General features: G+C 41.8%; 1 protein-coding gene across 3 annotated transcripts in view; it reads left to right on the top strand.

Annotated features, from left to right (window-relative positions):
• CHAMP1 (chromosome alignment maintaining phosphoprotein 1) overlaps window positions 1–25,029 on the top strand; it is a 30,682-nt gene that overhangs the window by 2,811 nt on the left and 2,842 nt on the right. The window contains exons 2-3 of one of the 3 annotated variants that reach the window (XM_077753952.1): window positions 1,302–1,407; window positions 1,823–4,565. The exons of 1 other annotated variant lie outside the window; for it this stretch is intronic. In XM_077753952.1, the coding sequence (XP_077610078.1) occupies window positions 1,877–4,348 (2,472 nt within the window). In that variant the 5' untranslated portion in view covers window positions 1,302–1,407; window positions 1,823–1,876 and the 3' untranslated portion in view covers window positions 4,349–4,565. Of the gene's footprint in view, window positions 1–1,301; window positions 1,408–1,822; window positions 4,566–25,029 lie in introns of those variants that run through there. One more of the 3 variants, XM_077753951.1, reaches the window with a different exon arrangement.

Here is a 25,029-nt window from a genome sequence, read left to right as displayed (position 1 = left end):
ATTATTTAAAACAGTCATAAGGAAAACGTTTTTTTAATTTTTATGTGAACCAGTTGTGTGTGAAAAAAGAGCGCACACACACACCATAACTCAAGAGACGTGATAAACTAGGAAAATATCTTCAGTAGAAGGACTGATTTCTTTTATGCAGAGACTATTTACAGATAATTAAATGGACAGAGGATATTCTACAAAAGAAATACACATATCTAATAAAAAAAGGGGAAATGTTCACTCTTTCTCATTAAAGAAAAACTCCTTAAAACAATGGTGAGACTCCAGTTTTCACCCAAGAGGTAGCAACGATTAGAAATTAATAATAGTATTGATGAGGGGGTTGGGGAATTGTGCCTGAACTGTTGGTTGGTATGCAATACCAACTTTTTGAGAGGAAGGTGAAATGTATCAGTTTTAAATGCAAAGAGCCTTTGACCTAGGTAATTCACTTGTAGGAATTTTCCCTTCAGCAATACCCTCATATTCAAGATACGTACAAGGAAATATAGTGCTTCCTCTATGTAAAAATGTCCTAAAAAATGCTTACCATAATTCAGCAGAACTCCTGCAACCTGTACCTTCTCTCTCTGTAGAAACATAAAAACTTGGCCCAGTTCTGTTTCTAGAATCACCAAAACCTACTCCTCTTCTCACTTTACCTAAAGCCTCAGGAGCCTGGTCTTGTATCTCTTGAGCCACCTTCTCTTATTTAAATTAAAGCAACTTGCAGAACAGTGTGTTTAATATCCTGTTTGTAGCATGTCTTTGTGAGAGATTGTGTAGTCTTAGAACAGGTAATACAGTGTCAATACCTTGTTCTGCGTGAATGAGTATATTTTTTACCTCTGAGCTTCTGTTACTTTTCACCATTCTAGAAAACTTGCTTGTTTAAACTTTTAAAAAGTCGTAATTACTGGCAAGCAAGTTCTATACTTAAGGATGTCCTCTGAGTTGCCCTTTGCTAAGCAGACACCTTCAGCATCATTCAGGATCTGCACTTGAGCTTCTTTCCTTGACAGCCTTTCCTATGTTGCCCTTCACACTTACCTTTGCAACTAGTGTTAGCACCATAGTATAAGACACCTCTTTAAACCCAGGTGCCTAGAAAAGCAGGGGACAGAAAATAATTCATTTTAAATGAAAGAATAAAATACTTTATATTAGGATGGATAAAACATTACAAAGTGTGTTGATATTTTTAAAAAGTCATCTTCATAATTTTAGTGCAATGAATGCTTTCTGAAATGGATCTAGTTTCTTGCTCAGCCTTAAATTGCCTACCTTTAATTTTGATGTTTGCTCAGCTTTAGGTGCTGACAGCTTGTCGATGCAGTTTCAGAGGCAAGGTATAAGGCACATGCTAGGTAATTCTGAAGTCAAGCTTGGGTCACTGGGAGTCCTAGAACCTGGGTAAGATACCATTCTGAACCGGTTTCTTCATCTGTAAATAAAAATACTGAGTCATAATGTTGGGAGGGTTAAGTGAGATGATATATGTAAAAGAAGCAGTTCTGGGGCTTAGTTAAAAATTAGTTCCATCACAGGGTACCTGGGTGACTCAATCATTTAAGCATCTGATTCTTGATCTCAGTTCAGGTGTTGATCTCATGGTCATGAGTTCAAGCCCCATGTTAGGCCTCCACTACTTAAAAAAAAAAAAGTTCCGTCTCTCTTTTCTCTTCAAAATCTTTATTGAGGTATTATCTGATAAATGCACATGCCATTCTGGACTTAAAATTAGGCAGTTATAGAATGAAAAGTTCTAGAACAGCATTTTATTTAAAATTATGTTCCCTGAAAATAATTAATATTTACTTTATTGCAGCACTATTGAAAGTTTTTAAAGAATATAATCGTGTGTGTTGTAACAGAAAGAGAAATGGAAGTATTCCAGGAACTCCGTAAGCCATCAGCACGCTTGGAGTGTGACCACTGCAGTTTCCGAGGCACAGATTATGAAAATGTGCAAATCCACATGGGCACCATCCATCCAGAATTTTGTGATGAAATGGATGCTGGTGGGTTAGGTAAAATGATATTTTACCAGAAAAGTGCAAAGCTATTCCACTGCCATAAATGCTTCTTCACCAGCAAGATGTACTCTAATGTGTACTATCACATCACATCCAAACATGCAGGCCCAGAGAAGTGGAATGAGAAACCAAAAACTCAGCTAAGCAAAGAAACAGATCCTGGGAAGAGCTCTCCTCTTCCTGAACACCAGAAAATACTCTCTAATTCAGCAGAACTCCCAAAACCCATACCTGCCTTTTCCATAGAAACACAGAAACTTGGCCCAGTTTTGTCTCCTGAATCCCCAAAATCTACTCCTCTCACTTCCCTGGAGCCTCAGAAGCCTGGCCCTGTTGTTTCTCCTGAGCCACAGATACCTTCTCTTCCTTCTCCTGAGCCTCCAAAATCTGCCTCTCTTTCTTCTCCTGAACTTCCAAAATCGGTTACAGTTGTTTCTGAATCTCAGAAACCAGTCCCCATTCCTTCTCCAGAAGCACAGAAATTTACTCCTTTATCTCCCGAACCAGTAAAGGCTACTCTTATTAATCCCAAACCCCAGAAACACTCCCATTTCCCAGAAACATTGGGGCCACCTTCAGCCTCTTCTCCAGAGTCACCAGTTTTAGCTGCTTCCCCTGAACCTTGGGGTCCGTCCCCAACTGCATCTCCAGAGTCTCGGAAGCCAGCCCGGACTGTCTCCCCTGAGCCAAGGAAGCCATCCCCATCGGAGTCCCCTGAACCTTGGAAGCCATTCCCTGCTGCCTCCCCAGAGCCCAGGAGACCAGCCCCAGCTGTGTCACCAGGTTCTTGGAAGCCAGGGCCACCTGGGTCCCCAAGGTCTTGGAAATCCAGTCCTTCAGCATCATCAGGACCTTGGAAACCAGCTAAACCTGCTCCATCTGTGTCTCCTGGTCCTTGGAAGCCAATTCCTTCTATCTCACCTGGACCGTGGAAACCAACTCCCTCTGTGTCCCCTGCATCTTGGAAGTCTTCGTCGGTCTCGCCTGGTTCCTGGAAGTCTCCCCCCGCATCTCCTGAGTCGTGGAAGTCTGGCCCACCAGAACTCCGAAAGACAACTCCCACCTTGTCACCTGAACATTGGAAGACCATTCCCTCAGTGTCCCCTGAGCTTCGTAAAGCAGGACCTCCCTTATCTCCTGAGCTTCGCAAACCAGGCCCCCCATTGTCCCCAGAGATCCGCAGTCCAGCGGGATCTCCAGAGCTCAGAAAACCTTCAGGGTCTCCAGAGCTTTGGAAGCTATCTCCTGATCAGCGGAAAACTTCCCCTGCTTCACTTGATTTTCCTGAGTCCCAGAAAAGTTCCCGTGGTGGTTCCCCTGACCTCTGGAAGTCTTCCTTTTTTATTGAGCCTCAGAAACCTGTCTTCCCCGAGACCCGGAAACCTGGATCATCTGAGTCCCCCAAAGCCGCCTCCGATATCTGGAAGCCTGTTCTCTCTCTCGATACCGAACCTAGAAAACCTGCCCTGTTTTCTGAGCCCACCAAAACAGCCCCTTCTGCTTCTCCTGAACCAAGAAAACGTGCTCTTTTTCCAGAGCCCCGGAAACATGCCCTTTTCCCGGAACTTCCCAAATCTGCTATCTTCTCAGAATCTCAGAAGGCAGTTGAGCTTGGTGATGACCTACAGACAGATGCCATAGATGATCAAAAGTGTGATATTTTGGTTCAGGAGGAACTACTAGCTACACCTAAGAAACTCTTAGAAGACACTTTATTTCCTTCCTCAAAGAAGCTCAAGAAGGACAACCAAGAGAACTCAGATGCCGAGCTTAGTAGCAGTGAGTATATTAAAGCAGATTTAGATGTGATAGACAGCAAGGGCCAAGAATCAAGCAGTGATCAAGAGCAGGTTGATGTGGAATCTATTGATTTTAGTAAAGAGAACAAAATGGACATGACTAGTCCAGAGCAGTCCAAAAATGTATTACAATTTACTGAAGAAAAAGAGGCTTTTATCTCCGAGGAAGAGATTGCAAAATATATGAAGCGTGGAAAAGGAAAGTATTATTGCAAAATTTGTTGCTGTAGAGCTATGAAAAAAGGTGCTGTTTTGCATCATTTGGTTAATAAGCATAATGTTCATAGCCCTTACAAATGTACAATCTGTGGAAAGGCTTTTCTTTTGGAATCTCTCCTTAAAAATCATGTAGCAGCCCATGGGCAAAGTTTACTTAAATGTCCACGTTGTAATTTTGAATCAAATTTCCCAAGAGGCTTTAAGAAACATTTAACTCATTGTCAAAGCCGGCATAATGAAGAGGCAAATAAAAAGCTAATGGAAGCTCTTGAACAGCCACTGGAGGAGCAGCAAATTTGATTTTTACATATGGTGTGGATATACGATCTGCAAAGTTGTTTGTTGAAACTGTGTAAAGTATAGTTAAGTAGCATAGTTGGAACAGTAGATGTTGATGTGTATGGTATACCGTGTTTGTCTCGGTAGTGTTACAAACGGTAAGCATTTGGTCCTTTTTTTCATGGCCTTTGTTTATGTGGCTGTCTTGTTAAGTTAATAAATTCATAACTATATTCCAGATGGATAAGATTTCTCTAATTTCTTTAAATATATTTGAATAATATGAAGATGTAGACGGCCCACTTAACAATCAAGAGCAAGTTGTACTTGATTTAAAACATCTAGTAACGTGTATCTTTTTTTGTGAAACTAACTTCAGAAAATGGAAATTATTAGTTGGAATGTTTAACAATTAGGCATGAAAAATTTGAGAAATTTTTTCTCTTTCCTTATTTGCAGATATATTTTCAGATCATAAAAGTTATTTTGAAGTTCCTATTGATCATATAAAGTTAGAATTTTGAGCAGTTCTAGATGTTTATTAGCTTTTACATTATGGAAATTGGAGTCTCAGGGTTGCTGATTTTCTGCTAAAAGAAGAGAGGTCAAGTAAGTTTGAAAATGTTTGCAGCCTTCTCCTCTAGGAGACTGGGAAAGATGAATATGACTTAGGTCTTGTCCTTAGATGTTTCCTTTGGAGTCTTCCATTCTGCGCTGCCTTCCCCGGCCCCCCCAAATCTGGCTCTTTTCTTCTCCCTGTGAGTTCACACCAATAGATGATCCTTAACTGCCAAATGTATCAGAACTATACTTCCTGCTCCTGGGGCACACCGCCACCTATTGGGATTTCAGACCTGGTAATGAGTAGGAACTGAGAGTCTTCCAGATTCACAGTAGAAAATTTTATAAGTAGACATTTCTGTTTGAGAGTATGTCAGTTGTATGTTTCCCACGGTTGTTACTGTAAATACCTTGTGCCTGTTTGTGGATTACTTTGTTCCAGAATATTTTGTCAAATGTGTATCGACCAAATTAAAAGCAAAGGCTTTCATGTCAGCAGCATCTTTATGTGTGTGTCTTATTTTGTGTAATTTTCATAGTATGATACCCAAATTCTATTATTTCCTATTCCCCTTATATTTTCTAAGTTGTGTTTTCTCAGTTCTTTGGTCAGGTAAGTGAGGGAAAAGCTACCCTAGGCCGGGCTTCTTGTGGAATATCTACATCTTGGCTGACTTGTATAAACAGTGTGTGAAGCATTTAGTACCGTGAGGATTCTTCCTGTGTAGCCAAGGATTGGGAGACTACCTTTAAGTAAGCTCTTTCCAGACAGTTTTGAACAGGGAGCACTTTTTTTCATAGCATCATAATTAACATGCCAACTGAGAAGACAGTGTTCACAGAATACTGGGAAGGTCGTACAGGCTCCAGGCCTCCCCCTCTTTATTGAGCATAGTCTGGCAGGGAAAGCACGATGAGTAGTGCATGGTGTTGTCAGTTTACACTGGGTGCCTTGAGAAAAGCTTCTACTATTGTATTTTCCTTTTGAGCCAACAAGAAGGTATAAGATAAGGTATCTTGGATATATAGTGGTCTTTTTCTTATCTATACTGACTTGATTAAAATTACTACTGGAAAAGAAAATGTACAGCACCCAGAAACGCTACAGTCTCAAACCAACTATGTTATGTATAACACATTTTCCTTGGGACTTTACATTCTTTTGTGTATACTTCTCACAGAATCCTTTCTAGAACTTTGCTCAAGGTGGAGCCAACTAAATCCCATGACTTGCCATCTTAGGTGAGTTTTTTCATAATACAGAGGATATTATCCTAAAGTAGAGGGTGACGAATAGTTTTGGCATCTAAGCCACCATGTTCTTGGCTCATCTCATTTGTGACTTTCCACTTTTTTTTTTTTTTTTTCCTTTTACCTCTCCAGTCAAAGTAACCTAATACCCTTTTTTTAACCTTGGTAATTCTGTTTTCTATATGATAGCATCCTGATTCTAATCAATGAGACCCTGTCTACGTTTTCATTTTATTATTTAATTACAACTATTTTAAATGATCTCAATCCAATTATTTTATATAATGAAAAATTGTACCATCTTTCACTTAGCATCCATGGCACCATTACATTTTAGGTTCTATTTAGTTTTCATTAATTTGAATCTAAGTACATGAACTGCTTTTGTTTTAAATAGTGGTGTGGATTACAGCTTTTTGTCTCAGATGAAGGCCTAGAAGGATGCTTACCAAATTGGGTCTTCAGGGATCATAAAAATGAAGAGGGGCATCTTTTAGGCTGATCTAGATCTTCAAAACCCTGAAATTGTCCCCTTTTCTCAATCTTGCAGTTTCTGTTGAGTAATTTTGAGCATGTGGTGTATTAATTTCCTATTGCTGCCATAACAAATGACAGATTCACTTACTTAAAACAACACAAATACATTTTCTTACATTTCAGTAGTCACGGGGCCAAAGTCAAGGTGTCAGCAGGGCTGCCTTTCCTGGAAGCATTAGAAGAGCATCCATTTCCTTCCCTTTATGTTTTCTATTGGCTCATGGTGCCCTTGCTAGCACCTACATCTCTTGCTTCCTTCTTCCATGTGAAGGACCTTATCTTTACATTAGGCCACCCAGATAATCTAGGATGATCTCCCTATTCTGAAGGCAGCTGATTAGCAGCTCTAAATTTTTGCCATAAAAACTGCCATAATCACAGGGTCTGGTGGTTTGGACTTAGACATCTTATGGGGTCACTGCCTACTAGACCTGGGGTTGAAATTTGGGGTTTTGATTCTCCTGCTTGGCCTGTTGCAAGCTAGGTTTCTTCAGCAGTATATCTGCTGTGACTGCCTCACTGGCCTAGGCTCTCATCACTGTGTACATGTCTGGGGACTCTAGTGTCAACCCTCACTCACCCTTTACACACTGAAATAAGGTCTCCATAAGACTGATTTTCTGTTGCACGTCTGGTCCAGTTACTTAGGGTCTTCCATTGGCAAACCATACCTCACTCAAGCAATCTTCCAACCCCCACCCCCTGCTCATTTTTTCTCCCAAGAAAATGCTCCCTCTGTTTCCTATTACACTGCTATCCTCACTAAGCCTGGAGCAGTTTCCTCTACCTTCCATTGTTCCTCTTGGACAGACTGCTTTTTATTTTAAGAACTGGAGAACAAACAGAAAAACCCTGTGAGACTGAATTGGACCTCATTTAGTATTGATTCAGTGCAGGAATGCTATATTTTCATTATAAATTCTCCAGCCTGGCTGCTACACAAAATCCTAAAACCGAAAAAAACATTGGAATAAAATCAGATGTTTCAACACTTTTGATCCTCACCAATTAGTGGCTTAGTTGGTTTGAGCATAATTTTAATTTTTTGCTTCCATCACCAGCCAATCTGTTGCAAATGCTTGCTGTGGGCCACAAGAGGACTAGGTGGAATACATGGAAGCCTAATAAATTCTTGATTTGTATACATGGGAGAGTTCTAGGTCATGTGAAATAGGGAAATAGTAAAAGCCAATCAATCCCAGTGAGAATTCCAGGAAGATGGTGGAGTGGGACACACCGGGAATCTGTCCCTCCACGTAGACAACAATTAACAATGGTAGAAGCTATCTGATATAACTATTTGGAACTCAAGTCTGTCAAAGGCTTGCAGCTTCCAGGGAAAGGCTTGGACAGTAAATTTTAGCTCTTCACACAGTGGCAGCTACCTACCCCCCACCCCTGGCCATATGAGCATCTTGCCCACAACTTATAGGAACTAAGGTGGGTACAAAGGATCCTGTGTTCCAAATACTGGGGTTCTGTGCTTTGATTGCTGACTGCTAGTTTTGTTCAAAGAGGTGCAGGCAGAGAGACAGACAGGCATTCTCATTTTATTTTCCCCATTGTTGCAATCCCCTCCCTGCCCCAGTTGAAGTGACTTTCAGCATATTTAATGGGCCAGGACACCACACACATACTCCTCACCCACCCCAACCTCAGTTTTGCTTTAGATTCTAATCTAAAGGTTAGAATTAATAGCAGATCTATTAGACAAAGACTCCAGAACACTAGTCCTAAAGATGCTCAAAGGACTAATGAAAAGTGGAGAAAGTCAACAAAATGATGTACGGACAAAATGGAAATACCAACAGGGTGATCAAAAGCCTAAAAAGAAACCAAAAGAAATTTTGGAGCTGAAAATACCACAACCGAGATGAAAAATTCACTAGAAGGATTCAGAGGCAGATTTGAGCAAACAGAAAAATCAGTGAACTTGAGGACAGGACAATGGAAATTATCCAGGCAGAGAAACAAAGAAAAAAGAAGAAAAGCAAGCAAGAGAATTGTAGGACACCATCAAGTAGACCAACATACACTTTGTGGGCATCCCAGAAGGAGAAGAGAGAGAGAAAGGGGCAGAGCAAGTATTCAAAGAAATAAATAACTGAAAACTTCCCAAATTTGAGGAAAGACCTGAGTATACACATCCAGGAAGTTCAACAAACACCAAGAAGTATGAACTCAGAGACACATTATTAAAAGAAAAACAAGGAATGAATCATGAAAGCAGTAAAAGAGAAGAAAATCACATACACAGGATCCTCAATGAGAATATGTACAGATTTCTTATCAAAATTTATAGGCCAGAAGACACTGGGCCAAGGTAATCAAGAGTGCTGAAAGAAAAAAACCTGTCAACCAAGAATCACATAACTGGCAAACCCAGTTCCTTCAAAAGTGAGGGAGAAATCAAGACATTCCCAGAATAAACAAAAGCTCACGGGCTTTGTGACCACTAGATGTGCCCCACAGTAAATGCTCAGCAGAGTCCTGCAGGGTGAGATGTAAGGACATGAAGACACTACCTTGAAGCCATGTGGAGAAATTAATATCTTCATAAGGGTAAATGTATGGGCAATTGTAAATGCTAGTATTAATATAACAATGGTTTGTAACTGTACTTTTTTCTTAGCTAAGTGACTTCAGAGACTAATACATACAAAGAAAAATTATTATTGTAAAACTAGTATTATTGTAACTTGGCTTTGTAACTCCAAATCTTGTTTTCTACATTACTTAGGAGACTGATGCTTTTAAAAGAATTAGTTTTGGTTTTGGGATATACAGTATATAAAGTTGTAATCTTGTGGCATCAAAACCTAAAGGGGGAAGGGACAGAGTTGGTAAGGGAGCAGAGTTCTTGTATGCTACTCAAGTTATGCTGCTACAAATTCAAATTAGAATGTTAAAATTCTAGGATGTTGATCCCCATGGTAGCCACAAAGAATACTGTTATAGATTCCATGCAAAAGGAAATAAAGAATTCAAACGTTTCACTTAAGAAAATCAACTAAATGCAAAAGGCAAAAATACAGGAATGAGGGGAAAAAATCTAGACAAACTTTCAATATGCCCTATGCGCTATAAGCTATAGGGCATATGGGAAACAAACAGCACAATGTCTCATCTAGTCAGACAGAGACTTTCCACCTCAGCAAGAAGGAACTGGATGATGAACTGAGGACCTGAGGACCATTTATAAGCCCTCTTACAGGTGGGAGAGGGAGGGGGAGCCCAGGATCCCAGAAGGTTTTGCTGGTGGCAAGGGGCTCTTCTCTTCTGCCAGGCAGAGCTGGCTCTGCTAAATGACCATCTCAGGTTCACAGCCAACAGGGTGAGGCAGGCAGGAACTGACAAGGTCTATTGGCTACACAGTGCCTGACACATTGTAGGCACTCAATAAATGCTAGTTGAATACATGAGTGGATGGGCTTTCTACACATATGCAAGTGGAAGGCTACCAGGAACCTGATGCTGGCCAACTGAGTCTCTTCATGTGATGTATTGTGACAACACAAATCCAAACCTCTTCCAACCAGTATTGTTTGCTCCTGCAAAGGAGGAGGCAGAGGGCACTTTGCTTGGAACAGGGTACCTGAGTGAAGGTCATTCATTCTTGCTGGTGAAAAAAAAGCAGGAGAAACCAGCCTGACCTTGGATACTCTTTGTGGTTGTGGAACTGCGAAAGGAGCCCATGACCTCTCTCCTGCCTTACATTATGTATGAGACTGGAAGCCAGGCTGCTGCCTCTCCATGCAAGGACTTCCACCACCTGACAATCACCAAAACTGAGGTAAGGCACTGGCAAAGCTAAGGACCTACTTAGTTGGACATTACAGCTTTAATGATAAGCACACACTTACTCTCCTGCTGAGGATAATGAGCATAGTGGTTGAAGCTTGGGCTGTGAATTCAGACAGAACTACGTTTGTACCTGCCTCCATCACTTACTGTGTGTATATGTGTGTGCATGCCTGCATGTGAGCTTGAGTGAATTGTTAACCTCATATGCAAAATGGAGTAGACTTGTAAGGCTCACCACATAAGGTTATTATGGAATTAGACAGCGTAAAGTGCGCAGAGCACTTAGTGTAAATGTTAGATGCCATTGTTACTCATGCCGTAATTGAATTGTGCAAACAAGAATTTTCACCACTGGTAGGGAACGTAATATTGAAAGAGTACGATTTTATGGCTTACCTCTTCTTGGCAAGGTATTGAGGGCTTTTGGGGATCCCATTCTATCAAGCATCTGAATTACATACGAATAGCCAATATGTAACCACCATGAAAATATCCATGGTGGATTCCCACCCTGGTGTCATACCTGATGTCATAGCTCTAGTGGGCAAGACATCAGATTTCTCACACACACCCTTAATGCTGTCACCATGTAAGTGAAGCATTGGGTCCTGCTTGAAAGTCAGCCCAGGTACCACTTCCTCATCAAGGAAGCCTTTCCTGCTTCCAGGCTGGGCAAGACACCTTTTTTATGGCTCCCAGACACCTATTGTTGCTGACTTTTACTGGAGCATTTCCCCCTTCTCTTGAGGGCAGAGATTTGCATGTCAAAGTCCTGGAATGTAGCATTTTCTCATACATTGGTTGATGAGTAGAAGATTAGGCATCCTTTGCTACCCAGTATTTTCCCATGGACACCGTGCTACCTATCAGTTATTTTTGATGCTGGCTTCACATTAAACTCACCTGGAAAGCTTTATAGGGCACCTGGGTGGCTCAGTTGGTTAAGCGTCCATCTTTGGCTCAGGTCATGATCTTGCAGTTCGTGAGTTTGAGCCCCATATTGGTCTCTGTGCTGACAGCTCAGAGCCTGGAGCCTGCTTCAGATTCTCTGCCTCCCTCTCTCTCTGCCCTCCCTGCTCATGCTCTGTCTATCTGTCTGTCTGACTCTCTCAAAATGAATAAATGTTAAAAAATTTTTTTTTAATATTAAAAAGAAAAAAAATCAATCACCTGGAAAGCTGTAGAAACTACTGGTTCTTGGGCCAGTGAGATACGGGTATAGAGCATAGGCTTCGGTGTTCTCCAGAGTCTCACGGTTGAGAACCAGCATTATACACCATGAACTTTAAGCACTCAGGCTAACCCAGAGCCCAGCCAGCCTACCTCCTGGAGCTGCTGGGGAACACAGGATTAGGAGGAAGTCGCTGTGTGTATTATGTATTATGAATCACATTTATAGTAAAGCAGGAATGTCCTATCATGTAATTTTAGTTTTAAAACAATATCTAAACAAGCAGAGAAAAAGCCAAAGGAGTTCAGTTCTTTAAATTAGGGTCCCTGAGGGGCACCTAGGTGGTCAGTCTGTTAAGTGTCAGACCATTGATTTCAGCTCAGGTCATGATCTCATGGTTTGTGATTTGAGCCCAAGTCAGTACTTGAAGTCTGTGGTTAAAAAATCATGAATGTTCTTAGTGGGGAAACTCTACTGCCCATGTTTCATCTGTGGAGCTGCCTGTCATTAGTAAAGCCATGTTCCCTTGCTAGAGAAGAAGCACAGAAGGGAGGCTGGGCAGAAAGATGGCCTCACTCAGCCTCTTCCACTCCAAATGGGTGGGATTTACTCGACAGAATTCAAGGCAAGCAGAAAGTATCATGAGACTACACACCTTTCTGAACATTTCTCATGTTGAAGGAGTGTAGATTTCCCTTTATTATTTCTTAAGTAGTAACCTGGAGGAGGGATGGCATTTAAGGGTTGGGGTGAATGAACAAATGGCAAAAAGAACCAGTAATTTGGCGCAACAAGACGTGGTGTAAGATCTATTTCCCTTATGGGTCAGCCAGTCTTTGGCACAGCACGTGGTTTGTTTGTAACACACCTGAATGATAATATTGCTTCCTAAGATGAGTTCAAGGACACACAGGAGAAGATTTGAGAGACCGTTCAGGAATCTGGCCAGAGAAGGGTGTGAGCTTGAGGTCACAGTATGATTTCCAAAAGGCTAGAAAACAAAATGAATGTGTTTTAGATTTAATCAGGTTATGAGTACAAAATGAGCAAATGAACTGGTTCCGAAAGGAGAATTTGGGGAACAGCAGGTTTTTTTAGTAAAGGCGGGCTGAAATAGCAAACAGTTAAAAATCTGTTTTTATCAAGTATATTTCCCAATTCCAGTGATTCTTTATCCAATTAAATATTTCTACTTGCTATTGATTAAAAAATAAACTTATAGGCTAGTTGCCAGGCAGAATGGATTTTAGCAGTATATATTTGACTATTAAATACATGTAAAATGTCTGGTAGTAGTATAGAACAAAAATTAAAGGATTTATTGATTAGTTTTTAAATAAATTAGCTATTCCTAAAGCCCAATACTAAAGTTTTATATACTCATGTACTGCTATTTACTGAGGAAATATAATTCCCATTATCATATTCTCTACTTCATTAACTCATAAATTAGCTACACATACATTATATTGCATTACTGTAGGTAGTAAGAAACAGACTGCCAGCTCTATATAAGTCTAATCTTGACTTTACTGTATTTAGTAATCTCTTAACAAGATGTGTTCCTGATTCCTTTCTATAAATTGGTCCTCATTTTTGAGACATAAATTTCACATGTATTTTAACTGAAAACAAAGTTATGGGGCACCTGGTTGGCTCCGTCAGTGGAGCATACAACTCTTTATCCCTGGGTTGTGGTTTCAAGCCCCATGTTGGGTGTTGAGGTTATTCAAAACTATTGGGGCATCTGGGTGATTCAGTAAGTTAAGCATCTGACTCTTAATTTCAGCTCATGTCATTATCTCATGGGAACATGAGTTGGAACCCTGTGTCCAGTTCTGTGCTGACAGCATGAAATCTGCTTGGGGTTCTCTCTGTCTCTTCCTCTCTCTGCCTCCCCTACTTGCTCACTCTCTCAAAATAAATGAAAGAAAGAAAGAAAGAGAGAGAGAGAGAGACAGAGAGAGAAAGAAAGAAAGAAGAAAGAAAGAAAGAAAGAAAGAAAGAAAGAAAGAAAGAAAGAAAGAAAGAAAGAGAGAGAGAAAGAGAGAAAGANGCAGGCAGGAACTGACAAGGTCTATTGGCTACACAGTGCCTGACACATTGTAGGCACTCAATAAATGCTAGTTGAATACATGAGTGGATGGGCTTTCTACACATATGCAAGTGGAAGGCTACCAGGAACCTGATGCTGGCCAACTGAGTCTCTTCATGTGATGTATTGTGACAACACAAATCCAAACCTCTTCCAACCAGTATTGTTTGCTCCTGCAAAGGAGGAGGCAGAGGGCACTTTGCTTGGAACAGGGTACCTGAGTGAAGGTCATTCATTCTTGCTGGTGAAAAAAAAGCAGGAGAAACCAGCCTGACCTTGGATACTCTTTGTGGTTGTGGAACTGCGAAAGGAGCCCATGACCTCTCTCCTGCCTTACATTATGTATGAGACTGGAAGCCAGGCTGCTGCCTCTCCATGCAAGGACTTCCACCACCTGACAATCACCAAAACTGAGGTAAGGCACTGGCAAAGCTAAGGACCTACTTAGTTGGACATTACAGCTTTAATGATAAGCACACACTTACTCTCCTGCTGAGGATAATGAGCATAGTGGTTGAAGCTTGGGCTGTGAATTCAGACAGAACTACGTTTGTACCTGCCTCCATCACTTACTGTGTGTATATGTGTGTGCATGCCTGCATGTGAGCTTGAGTGAATTGTTAACCTCATATGCAAAATGGAGTAGACTTGTAAGGCTCACCACATAAGGTTATTATGGAATTAGACAGCGTAAAGTGCGCAGAGCACTTAGTGTAAATGTTAGATGCCATTGTTACTCATGCCGTAATTGAATTGTGCAAACAAGAATTTTCACCACTGGTAGGGAACGTAATATTGAAAGAGTACGATTTTATGGCTTACCTCTTCTTGGCAAGGTATTGAGGGCTTTTGGGGATCCCATTCTATCAAGCATCTGAATTACATACGAATAGCCAATATGTAACCACCATGAAAATATCCATGGTGGATTCCCACCCTGGTGTCATACCTGATGTCATAGCTCTAGTGGGCAAGACATCAGATTTCTCACACACACCCTTAATGCTGTCACCATGTAAGTGAAGCATTGGGTCCTGCTTGAAAGTCAGCCCAGGTACCACTTCCTCATCAAGGAAGCCTTTCCTGCTTCCAGGCTGGGCAAGACACCTTTTTTATGGCTCCCAGACACCTATTGTTGCTGACTTTTACTGGAGCATTTCCCCCTTCTCTTGAGGGCAGAGATTTGCATGTCAAAGTCCTGGAATGTAGCATTTTCTCATACATTGGTTGATGAGTAGAAGATTAGGCATCCTTTGCTACCCAGTATTTTCCCATGGACACCGTGCTACCTATCAGTTATTTTTGATGCTGGCTTCACATTAAACTCACCTGGAAAGCTTTATAGGGCACCTGGGTGGCTCAGTTGGTTAAGCGTCCATCTTTGGCTCAGGTCATGATCTTGCAGTTCGTGAGTTTGAGCCCCATATTGGTCTCTGTGCTGACAGCTCAGAGCCTGGAGCCTGCTTCAGATTCTCTGCCTCCCTCTCTCTCTGCCCTCCCTGCTCATGCTCTGTCTATCTGTCTGTCTGACTCTCTCAAAATGAATAAATGTTAAAAAATTTTTTTTTAATATTAAAAAGAAAAAAAATCAATCACCTGGAAAGCTGTAGAAACTACTGGTTCTTGGGCCAGTGAGATACGGGTATAGAGCATAGGCTTCGGTGTTCTCCAGAGTCTCACGGTTGAGAACCAGCATTATACACCATGAACTTTAAGCACTCAGGCTAACCCAGAGCCCAGCCAGCCTACCTCCTGGAGCTGCTGGGGAACACAGGATTAGGAGGAAGTCGCTGTGTGTATTATGTATTATGAATCACATTTATAGTAAAGCAGGAATGTCCTATCATGTAATTTTAGTTTTAAAACAATATCTAAACAAGCAGAGAAAAAGCCAAAGGAGTTCAGTTCTTTAAATTAGGGTCCCTGAGGGGCACCTAGGTGGTCAGTCTGTTAAGTGTCAGACCATTGATTTCAGCTCAGGTCATGATCTCATGGTTTGTGATTTGAGCCCAAGTCAGTACTTGAAGTCTGTGGTTAAAAAATCATGAATGTTCTTAGTGGGGAAACTCTACTGCCCATGTTTCATCTGTGGAGCTGCCTGTCATTAGTAAAGCCATGTTCCCTTGCTAGAGAAGAAGCACAGAAGGGAGGCTGGGCAGAAAGATGGCCTCACTCAGCCTCTTCCACTCCAAATGGGTGGGATTTACTCGACAGAATTCAAGGCAAGCAGAAAGTATCATGAGACTACACACCTTTCTGAACATTTCTCATGTTGAAGGAGTGTAGATTTCCCTTTATTATTTCTTAAGTAGTAACCTGGAGGAGGGATGGCATTTAAGGGTTGGGGTGAATGAACAAATGGCAAAAAGAACCAGTAATTTGGCGCAACAAGACGTGGTGTAAGATCTATTTCCCTTATGGGTCAGCCAGTCTTTGGCACAGCACGTGGTTTGTTTGTAACACACCTGAATGATAATATTGCTTCCTAAGATGAGTTCAAGGACACACAGGAGAAGATTTGAGAGACCGTTCAGGAATCTGGCCAGAGAAGGGTGTGAGCTTGAGGTCACAGTATGATTTCCAAAAGGCTAGAAAACAAAATGAATGTGTTTTAGATTTAATCAGGTTATGAGTACAAAATGAGCAAATGAACTGGTTCCGAAAGGAGAATTTGGGGAACAGCAGGTTTTTTTAGTAAAGGCGGGCTGAAATAGCAAACAGTTAAAAATCTGTTTTTATCAAGTATATTTCCCAATTCCAGTGATTCTTTATCCAATTAAATATTTCTACTTGCTATTGATTAAAAAATAAACTTATAGGCTAGTTGCCAGGCAGAATGGATTTTAGCAGTATATATTTGACTATTAAATACATGTAAAATGTCTGGTAGTAGTATAGAACAAAAATTAAAGGATTTATTGATTAGTTTTTAAATAAATTAGCTATTCCTAAAGCCCAATACTAAAGTTTTATATACTCATGTACTGCTATTTACTGAGGAAATATAATTCCCATTATCATATTCTCTACTTCATTAACTCATAAATTAGCTACACATACATTATATTGCATTACTGTAGGTAGTAAGAAACAGACTGCCAGCTCTATATAAGTCTAATCTTGACTTTACTGTATTTAGTAATCTCTTAACAAGATGTGTTCCTGATTCCTTTCTATAAATTGGTCCTCATTTTTGAGACATAAATTTCACATGTATTTTAACTGAAAACAAAGTTATGGGGCACCTGGTTGGCTCCGTCAGTGGAGCATACAACTCTTTATCCCTGGGTTGTGGTTTCAAGCCCCATGTTGGGTGTTGAGGTTATTCAAAACTATTGGGGCATCTGGGTGATTCAGTAAGTTAAGCATCTGACTCTTAATTTCAGCTCATGTCATTATCTCATGGGAACATGAGTTGGAACCCTGTGTCCAGTTCTGTGCTGACAGCATGAAATCTGCTTGGGGTTCTCTCTGTCTCTTCCTCTCTCTGCCTCCCCTACTTGCTCACTCTCTCAAAATAAATGAAAGAAAGAAAGAAAGAGAGAGAGAGAGAGACAGAGAGAGAAAGAAAGAAAGAAGAAAGAAAGAAAGAAAGAAAGAAAGAAAGAAAGAAAGAAAGAAAGAAAGAAAGAAAGAAAGAAAGAAAGGAGAGAAAGAGAGAAAGAAAGAAAGAAAGAAAGAAAGAGAAAGAAAGAAAGAAAGAAAATGAAGCTATACTTTTCTGAGAAAATAAGCCTGATTTGACTCATTGGTCTAAAAATAAAGACTAATTGGCAGAGGTTACATGGTGGCTATTTTCCATAAATTGCATTAATTAAATCTGCAATCCGAGGCTTTGGTAAACTCTTTGTAAAAATATTGTACTGGCAAACATGTATTGAAATTACTGCCTTGAATTTCCTCCACCACAAGTTTTCTTGACTAGATCAAACTGTTTATGTCTAAGAATGAAAGAATAGCAGGTGTGACTAGTAGTTATTTGATAAGTCCTGGCAAAACCTTCTAGGTCTGCTTCCAGAACAGAAAATTAATGAGTCTACTGATTGAATAACAAATCCTTTCTTTGCTTTCAGTAAGACTGAGAGAATTCTCAGATGGTAAACCCTTAGAAGTAATTTGTGATTATAGATAATTTGAACATTATCTCTGCTCCCTCATACATCAACACAGTCTCAGCAATTAGACCCATAAAAATGAAAACTGGAATAGGACAAGGCATTCTTTCATCTGTCAACATATGAACCAACTGGAAAAAAAATCCCCATCTGAGATGAATTTTCTTTTTAACATTTTATTACTGAAAATTTTAAACATTCACAGAAGGAGAGTAATAAAAGGGACCCATATCAGCTTCAGCAGTTGCCAATATGCTGCTGTTTCCAGTTCACAGAGGGACATTGTACTTTCTCTGTTTAGGTCTTTGTCAGGCTAATAGACGACCACTGACTGGCCCCCATGGTGGGCAACACCTGTCCCAGAATGTGTATGTCTGCTGCTTTGGGCAGGTTATCTGAAAGTCATGCTGCAACAAGAAACGACCCTCCCAGGAGAGGTGAGGAGCACCCATACAGATTTCCTGCTGAACAAGCTGCAGCAGGGCAAGTATGGGCTGCAGTGGAGGGAACACAGGGTGCATGTGGCATTTTCAAGTTGCCTCAGGCATCGTGGCTGTTCCTTCCTTCCTCTTTAAAGAAAGCCCTTGTTCTTGGCACTGGCTCATTGATATGAGGGCACCCAGGGCTGTCCCACTTGGCTGAACTTGTACAGGCTGGCTGTGGTGTGCAGCAGCCCCCAGGAGAGCTGCAGAGCAGCCACGGGACCTCCTGTCTGGGAGCCGACTGGGGTCCTCCATGGGCCGCATGGTCAGATGCTCTTCTTGTTCTATCCTGAGAGTGTCCCACAGTGGAACCAATGAAGGGTGCATTGATTTGTTCACTCATTTAAAAGTGCCTACTCTGTGTCAGAACCTGTGTTAGGCTCTAGAATATGAAATGAATAAAGTAGCTTGCTTCTGTGGTGTTCAAAGGCAGAGGGGAGTGGTAATAGAAAACTAGTGCTATGAGGGGGTGAAGAGACACTGAGTTGATTCCTTTTCTTTTTTTTAATGTTTATTTATTTTTGAGAGAGAGTGAGAGTGAGTGCACAAGTGGGAGAGGGGAGAGAGAGAGACAGACAGACAGACAGAAAAATAGAATCTGAAACAGGCTCCAGGCTGAGCTGTCAGCACAGAGCCTGATGCAGGGCTGGAACTGGAAAACTTCAAGATCATGACCTGAGCCAAAGTTGGATGCTTAACTGGCTGAGCCACCTAGGTGGCCCAACAATGAGTTGATTCTTAAATGAAGAGTGAGTTTCCCAAGAAGGTCTGGGCACTGGGGAGAGTGGTCCATAGCAGGTAGCTCACATCTTTAGGTGCAGATGGAGCCTGGGAGCCTTGTGGGATTAGAAGGTCTGCATGGGGCTCAAGCTGCTGTACTCTGGAACAAGTGAGGATTTAAGGGAGAGGCACCTCAGTAGGAAACAAGGACACAAAGAAGTGATGGTGGAGGCAGCATATGTGTGTGGAACACAGAAAGCAGCAAGAAAGATGCTCCCAAGGCACAGGTCATCTCACATTACTCCGGTTCACAGCAGTGCCATCCCTAAGCTGACCCCAACTGGTGACACTCATGCTGGTCCTTTGTGTCCTCTACTTGAGACAGTCAACTCCATAGTTGCTCACAAGATGTCAGTGACCTGGGTTCCTGCAGCATACTGGCCCCTGCATCTTTCCAACAGAGACACAGCCTTGCCAACAGAGTCAAGCTTGTGGATCTGTGCCAATCTGCAGTAAATGCCTACAGAAAGATAAGTCCCATAACAAACGTGTAAGTTCTCACTAGGTACTTGGAGTGTAGCTATCCTCCTGGCTGGGGGAGGACCTCTAGTCTGTGAAATTATTCTAGTCTAGAAATTGGTTGAAGGGACATGTCTCTCTCAGAGTTGCTCAAGTCAGGCCTATATTCACACGATCTGACAAAGGTTTTAACTATGCAAACCAAGGAGGAATCTAGTGGGCAGTTTATCCTTTTCAGCCCCAGGCACTTGGTAATCAGTCACCCCCAGAATTATCTGGGGCAGGGCCATTGTGATAGCTACACTGGCCTTTCTGCCTGCTATGGTCAGCTTACCGGCTTGCCACTAGACTCCTGGGTCTTCCTTTCCCATATAAACCAGGGTGCCTGTATTAGTTGCCTATGGCTGTCATGACAAATGACCAGAGTTTAGTATCTTAAAAGCAGAGAAATGTATTCTTTTACAGTTCTAGAGGTTGGAACCCACAATCAGTATAAGCAGGGCTTGTTCCCACTGGAGGCTCCTGGGGACAATCTCATCCTGGCCTCTGCCAGCTGATGGGGGCTGAGGGCTTCCTTGGCTTGTAACAGCATCTGCACATCACCTCCTCTGCATACCTGGGTGTAAACTCTTTCCCTGCCTCCCCCACCTACACAGCCCAGGTGAATCTCCCCCTCTCAGATCCTGAATGTAATCATGTGTACAAAGACCGTTTTTCTCCCCATATACGGTTACCTTCTTAGACTCCAAAGACTAAGACGTGTACATCTCTTGGGGCTATCCTCCAGCCCACTCCAGAGCCCACTTTAAGTGTGATGGGAATTTTTGGCATCTCAACTTCACTTGGCCACCACTGAGTTTAGGCTCCTAGTAACCAGTTAAGCAAACAACTAGAACTTCTCCTTTGTTTAAACCAACACACTATCCATAAATTCAGCCCAACTTAGTATTATTTTCTTCCTTCTCTGGACTCCTACACTCAGAATCTATTCTATTCTATTTGTTACCCTCATTTTGGCTGATGTGAATTAGTAAAGGGCTGTGTTCTTTTTGTATGGAAACCAAGTGTTTCCGGTATCAGCTTTGTTATTGGCTACTTCAGGTGTGAAAACGGTGGTGTAAGATCTGCTTCCTTGTGGAGGGGAGGGCATGGGAGCAACAGTGGGGTTTGGGTGTTGGTGAGCCCGTCAAAGACTCCTAAATACCTCCGTTCTGGTTCAGAGGCCATTCTTTCCATGTTCCAACTGTCATATAAGTGGCTGTTTCAACCCCGTTGTACCACTTGCATTGCAACTCTCAGGCCTTATGTTTTAAGAATTTAGATATTTTGTTTGCTGTTTTGTTTGCACTTCAGGACTGTTAGAAATCCCCACTCGACACTACAGTCTTGCATTGCTTTTGCCTTTCACATTGTTCCATGGTGATCGCAATGGAACAAACCTGGACGAACCTGAACAAACCCACAATGGATAGTTGATTCCAGGTAACCACAGGTGATTAGCCACTTTCCTTTCTTTAAAAATTTCTTTTGAAGTTTTCTTTATTTTTGAGAGAGAAAGAGAGACTAGTATGAACAGGGGAGAAGCAGAGAGAGAGAGGGAGACACAGAATCTGAAGCAGGCTCCAGGCTCTGAGCTTTTAGCACAGAGCCTGATGTGGGACTCGAACTCATGAGCCATGAGATCATGACCTGAGCCAAAGTCACATGCTTAACCAAATGAGCCACCCAGGTACCCCGGTGATGAGCCACTTTCCATCACAGGGTATGGGCTGCCAGATTCTTATTCCTGGATATTAATGGTATTTCTGTTCAGGCCAGTGTAACTTCTTTCCTCAGCTTTGCCTGTGTTACTGTTGCCTCTAACTCCCTCCCTGTTTGTCAGTTTTCCTTCGGAGTTTTTGGTTTTAAGCAACAGAAACCAATCCTAGTTGACTTAAGCATAAAAGGGAAATTATTAGAAGGGTCTCAAGTAGCCCAGAGAATGAACTTGAAGCCTGGAGAACGGGCTGAGGCTCAGAACCAACAGGGTAAGTGCAGTGAGCACATGCTGGGCCCCTGGGGAAACACCACTGCCCTCCCACTGGGTGCCATTATCACCACCACCACAGGCTGCTGCCCTGGACGGCCTGATTGTGCCTCGCCTTGAGTCAGGGTCATGGTGTTAAGCTCTGGCTTCCTGTTGCCAGGAGCAAGGGATCCCAAATAGACCAGTATACTTGGGGAGAAGATGATTTTTTTTTGTTTCATTTTTTTTTAATGTTTTATTTATTTCTGAGAGAGAGAGAGAGACAGTGTGAGCAGGGGAGGGTCAGAGAGAGAGGGAGACACAGAATCTGAAACAGGCTCCAGGCTCTGAGCTAGCTGTCAGCACAGAGCCCAACACGGGGCTCGAACCCACGAACCGCGAGATCACGACCTGAGCCGAAGTCGGACGCTCAACCGACTGAGCACCCCCAGGCGCCCCAGGGGAGAAGATGATTGATTAAAAAATACATTTCCTTGTCCACACCTTATTTCAGCCCTTACGCCAGTGAACTATAACCGTATTCGGATTTTCCTGGCAAACAGAGAGCTCATTATCAGCAAAAGTCTCATGCTTTGTAACCTGAGCATGTGGCATCTGTCCCCGGCACAGCGTACACACCCAGACAAGTGTATCTTCACTGAAGGAATAAAGTAGGTGTGTAGGGTGTAAGGGTGCCCTTGGCAGGTGAGGATTTCTGTCTGTGGTATGGAAGGGAGAAGATGCAGTCCTGTCTCTCATTCCTAGAGGGTAGACCCTGTAATTCACCTCTTAAAAGCAGCACAAGAGGGTTACTGAAATGTGTATTAAATGGAAATGATAGGTGTTAGGAAAACCTGGAGGACTTTACATTTTCCTAAATATTTCTTGATTAATTAGCAAAAGTTTCAAGAGGAACCATACCTTTATCACATTGCAACCTATCAGTTGGTTGTACATTAGAACCTTGAGCCTTTGGGGTTTCTCTTCATAGTCATTTGTAAATGGAGGTAATGGCTGTGCACTGCTGTGGCCTCTGGGTCTGATAGGCAGCATACTGGGGTGAAGAGGGTTTCTCAAGGCTCAGAACCACCTGGAGGATAAGAGCTGAGCCCACAATCATCAGTAGTTCTTATGTAGCACTTGAGAATGTGCATTTCTGACAAGTCCCCCCCAGGAGCTGCTGGGGGTGGGGTATCACACTTACTGTGGTGCAAACAGTGGATTTCCTCGGGGTGAATGAAAGCTTTCTCACACATTGAAACAAAACCGAACCTTTCATTCAGGATCAGATTTGTGTGCAAGCAATAGACACAGTCACTCAAACTGCTTAAACAAAGGACACCCCCCCATCACCTAAGAGAAGTCCACAGGAGGTGGGCAGTTCTATCACTGTGGTCAGGAGCCCGGGATCTTCCCACCTCTGCATATTGGCTCTGTGCAAAGGCTGACTATCCCTTGGGCCTCTTTGGCCACATACAGGAGGATGGGGTAGGTCTGTGGCCTCCCTGCACTCGCTGACATCATGTGCCCACCACCTGACCGGTGACAGCCAGCAGGTGCAGGCGGGGAGCAGACTGGCCACATCTGGGGGCTGCACTGGTCAGAAGGAAGCAGGCTGCCAGGGGCTCTGTTCAGAAGAAAGAAGGCAATAGGGATCACATGCCTACTTGGCAGTGGAGAGAGAATACATATTATTATCTGTTACTTAAGGTGATAGTTTTTGCCTAGAATATTGAATCACTCCATTTTATACTTATGGCAAGATAATGGTGAAACCAATTTAGTGCTGGATTACAAAGAGCCTAATGTATGACACTTGTACCTTTTTAAAAGTTGTTCCTTTGAGGAGCTGACAAACAATATAGACCATTCCACAGAAAGAAAGAATATGATCTTGCTTATTCATAATATCAGGGAGATTAATTTAAGGGCCATGGATGATCACAAGAGCAACAGTGTCACATCAGCACTCACCAGTGGATTTCAGGTGAAGGATTCCTGATCTAGACAACCTGGTTCTGACACTTATGACTTGGGACACTTGAGGAAGACCCTACCTTTTAGGAGTTTCAGCTCCTTTTATGTTTAAGGAAGGGTATGAGCCCTGAGACTGCAGTGATTGGTCTGCTGTGTTCACTGCTTATGCCTGCCACACAGAGGTGCTCAGAGAGAATGTGATGAAGGAATGTATGAACCTCCCTTTGGGTGTGATAACACTGCCTCTTCAAAGGGCTGTTGTCAGACAAATGTGAAGAGCATCATAAATGTGAGATACTGTTATTTCACTTGAGCAGCATGGGAATTCCTTGACGATGACCATTTTTTCAGTGGGAATATGGCTTTATTAGAAAGATAAGGTTACCCTCTGTGAAGAAGCACAGGTAAAATCAAGTGACTTTTTAAGTGTGTGGGACTGAGTTGGCCTATTATAACCTGGTCTGTCTCTGCCTGTGTCTATCTGTCTCTGTCTCTCTTGCGCTGATGTTTAGGGCAGATACAGAATGTGTTTGGGAAAGAAGTATTATTGGATTATTCTTTGAATCCGTGTCAGGAAAAAATTTGTTAATTCACATGCCTGACAACATAATCCTAAAGATCTATTTTCTTGATTTGGACAACATTGGGCAGCTGTCAAAAACCTGAAAAAATTTCCATAAGGTAAGGCCGTAAATTATTATATATGTACACACAATTATACACATACACACACGTGTGTGTGCGTGTGTGAGTGTGTGTGTATTTTTGCTGGTAAATATTACACAGAATTTCAAAGAGAAAGGGCATGATTTAAAAAACCTTAACCTCATATAATGACAAACACTGGATTATGGCAATGCTAAAATATGTTTTACTTACAGCCTAAGAAACTGGTTAAGTTACTGCTCAAGAGGGAAAAGTAGCACAAAGAGAGAATGATAAAGTGGTTCTTTGTAAAATATAAGGTCAATGAGCATCATAGACAAAGTATTTCTAGCAGAAGGAAATTCATCATGCTGCATTTCAAGGTAAATGGTGTTAAAACACACATTAAAGAGAATGTTAAAAACAGTACTAATACAGTTTCTACTTGAACTTAAGCAAATAATAAAAACAGAAAAAGAAATTGAATGGAAATTCCTAGGTGTGGTTTTCGCCAGTGTCCTTCAATGAGAAACTTGGCAGCAGACTAACAAAGATCCCTGGGGAAAGAACTTTCCAAATTCCTAATTTTAGGCATATTGTTTCAGGCACTTGTATAGTTTTGATAATAATAAGTTTTGAATTCATTAGTAATGAGAAGCAATGAAAATCTCTTTGTATATAGTCATTATTTAGAAATTAGAGAACTAAAAATCATCTTAATCCTACCTCCAAATGCTATTAAATTGTGGAATAGTTCCTGTATTTTTCCTAACAGCTTAAGTATGTTTTGTGTTTGTACCTCTTAATCTCCCTCACCCTT

Source organism: Crocuta crocuta, unplaced genomic scaffold (assembly GCF_008692635.1).
Source record: "Crocuta crocuta isolate KB4526 unplaced genomic scaffold, BGI_CrCroc_1.0 scaffold31, whole genome shotgun sequence".
Classification (NCBI taxonomy): Eukaryota; Metazoa; Chordata; class Mammalia; order Carnivora; family Hyaenidae; genus Crocuta; species Crocuta crocuta.
The sequence above is the reverse complement of the archived record's forward strand: the minus strand, read 5'-3'. Positions and strand labels throughout refer to the sequence as shown.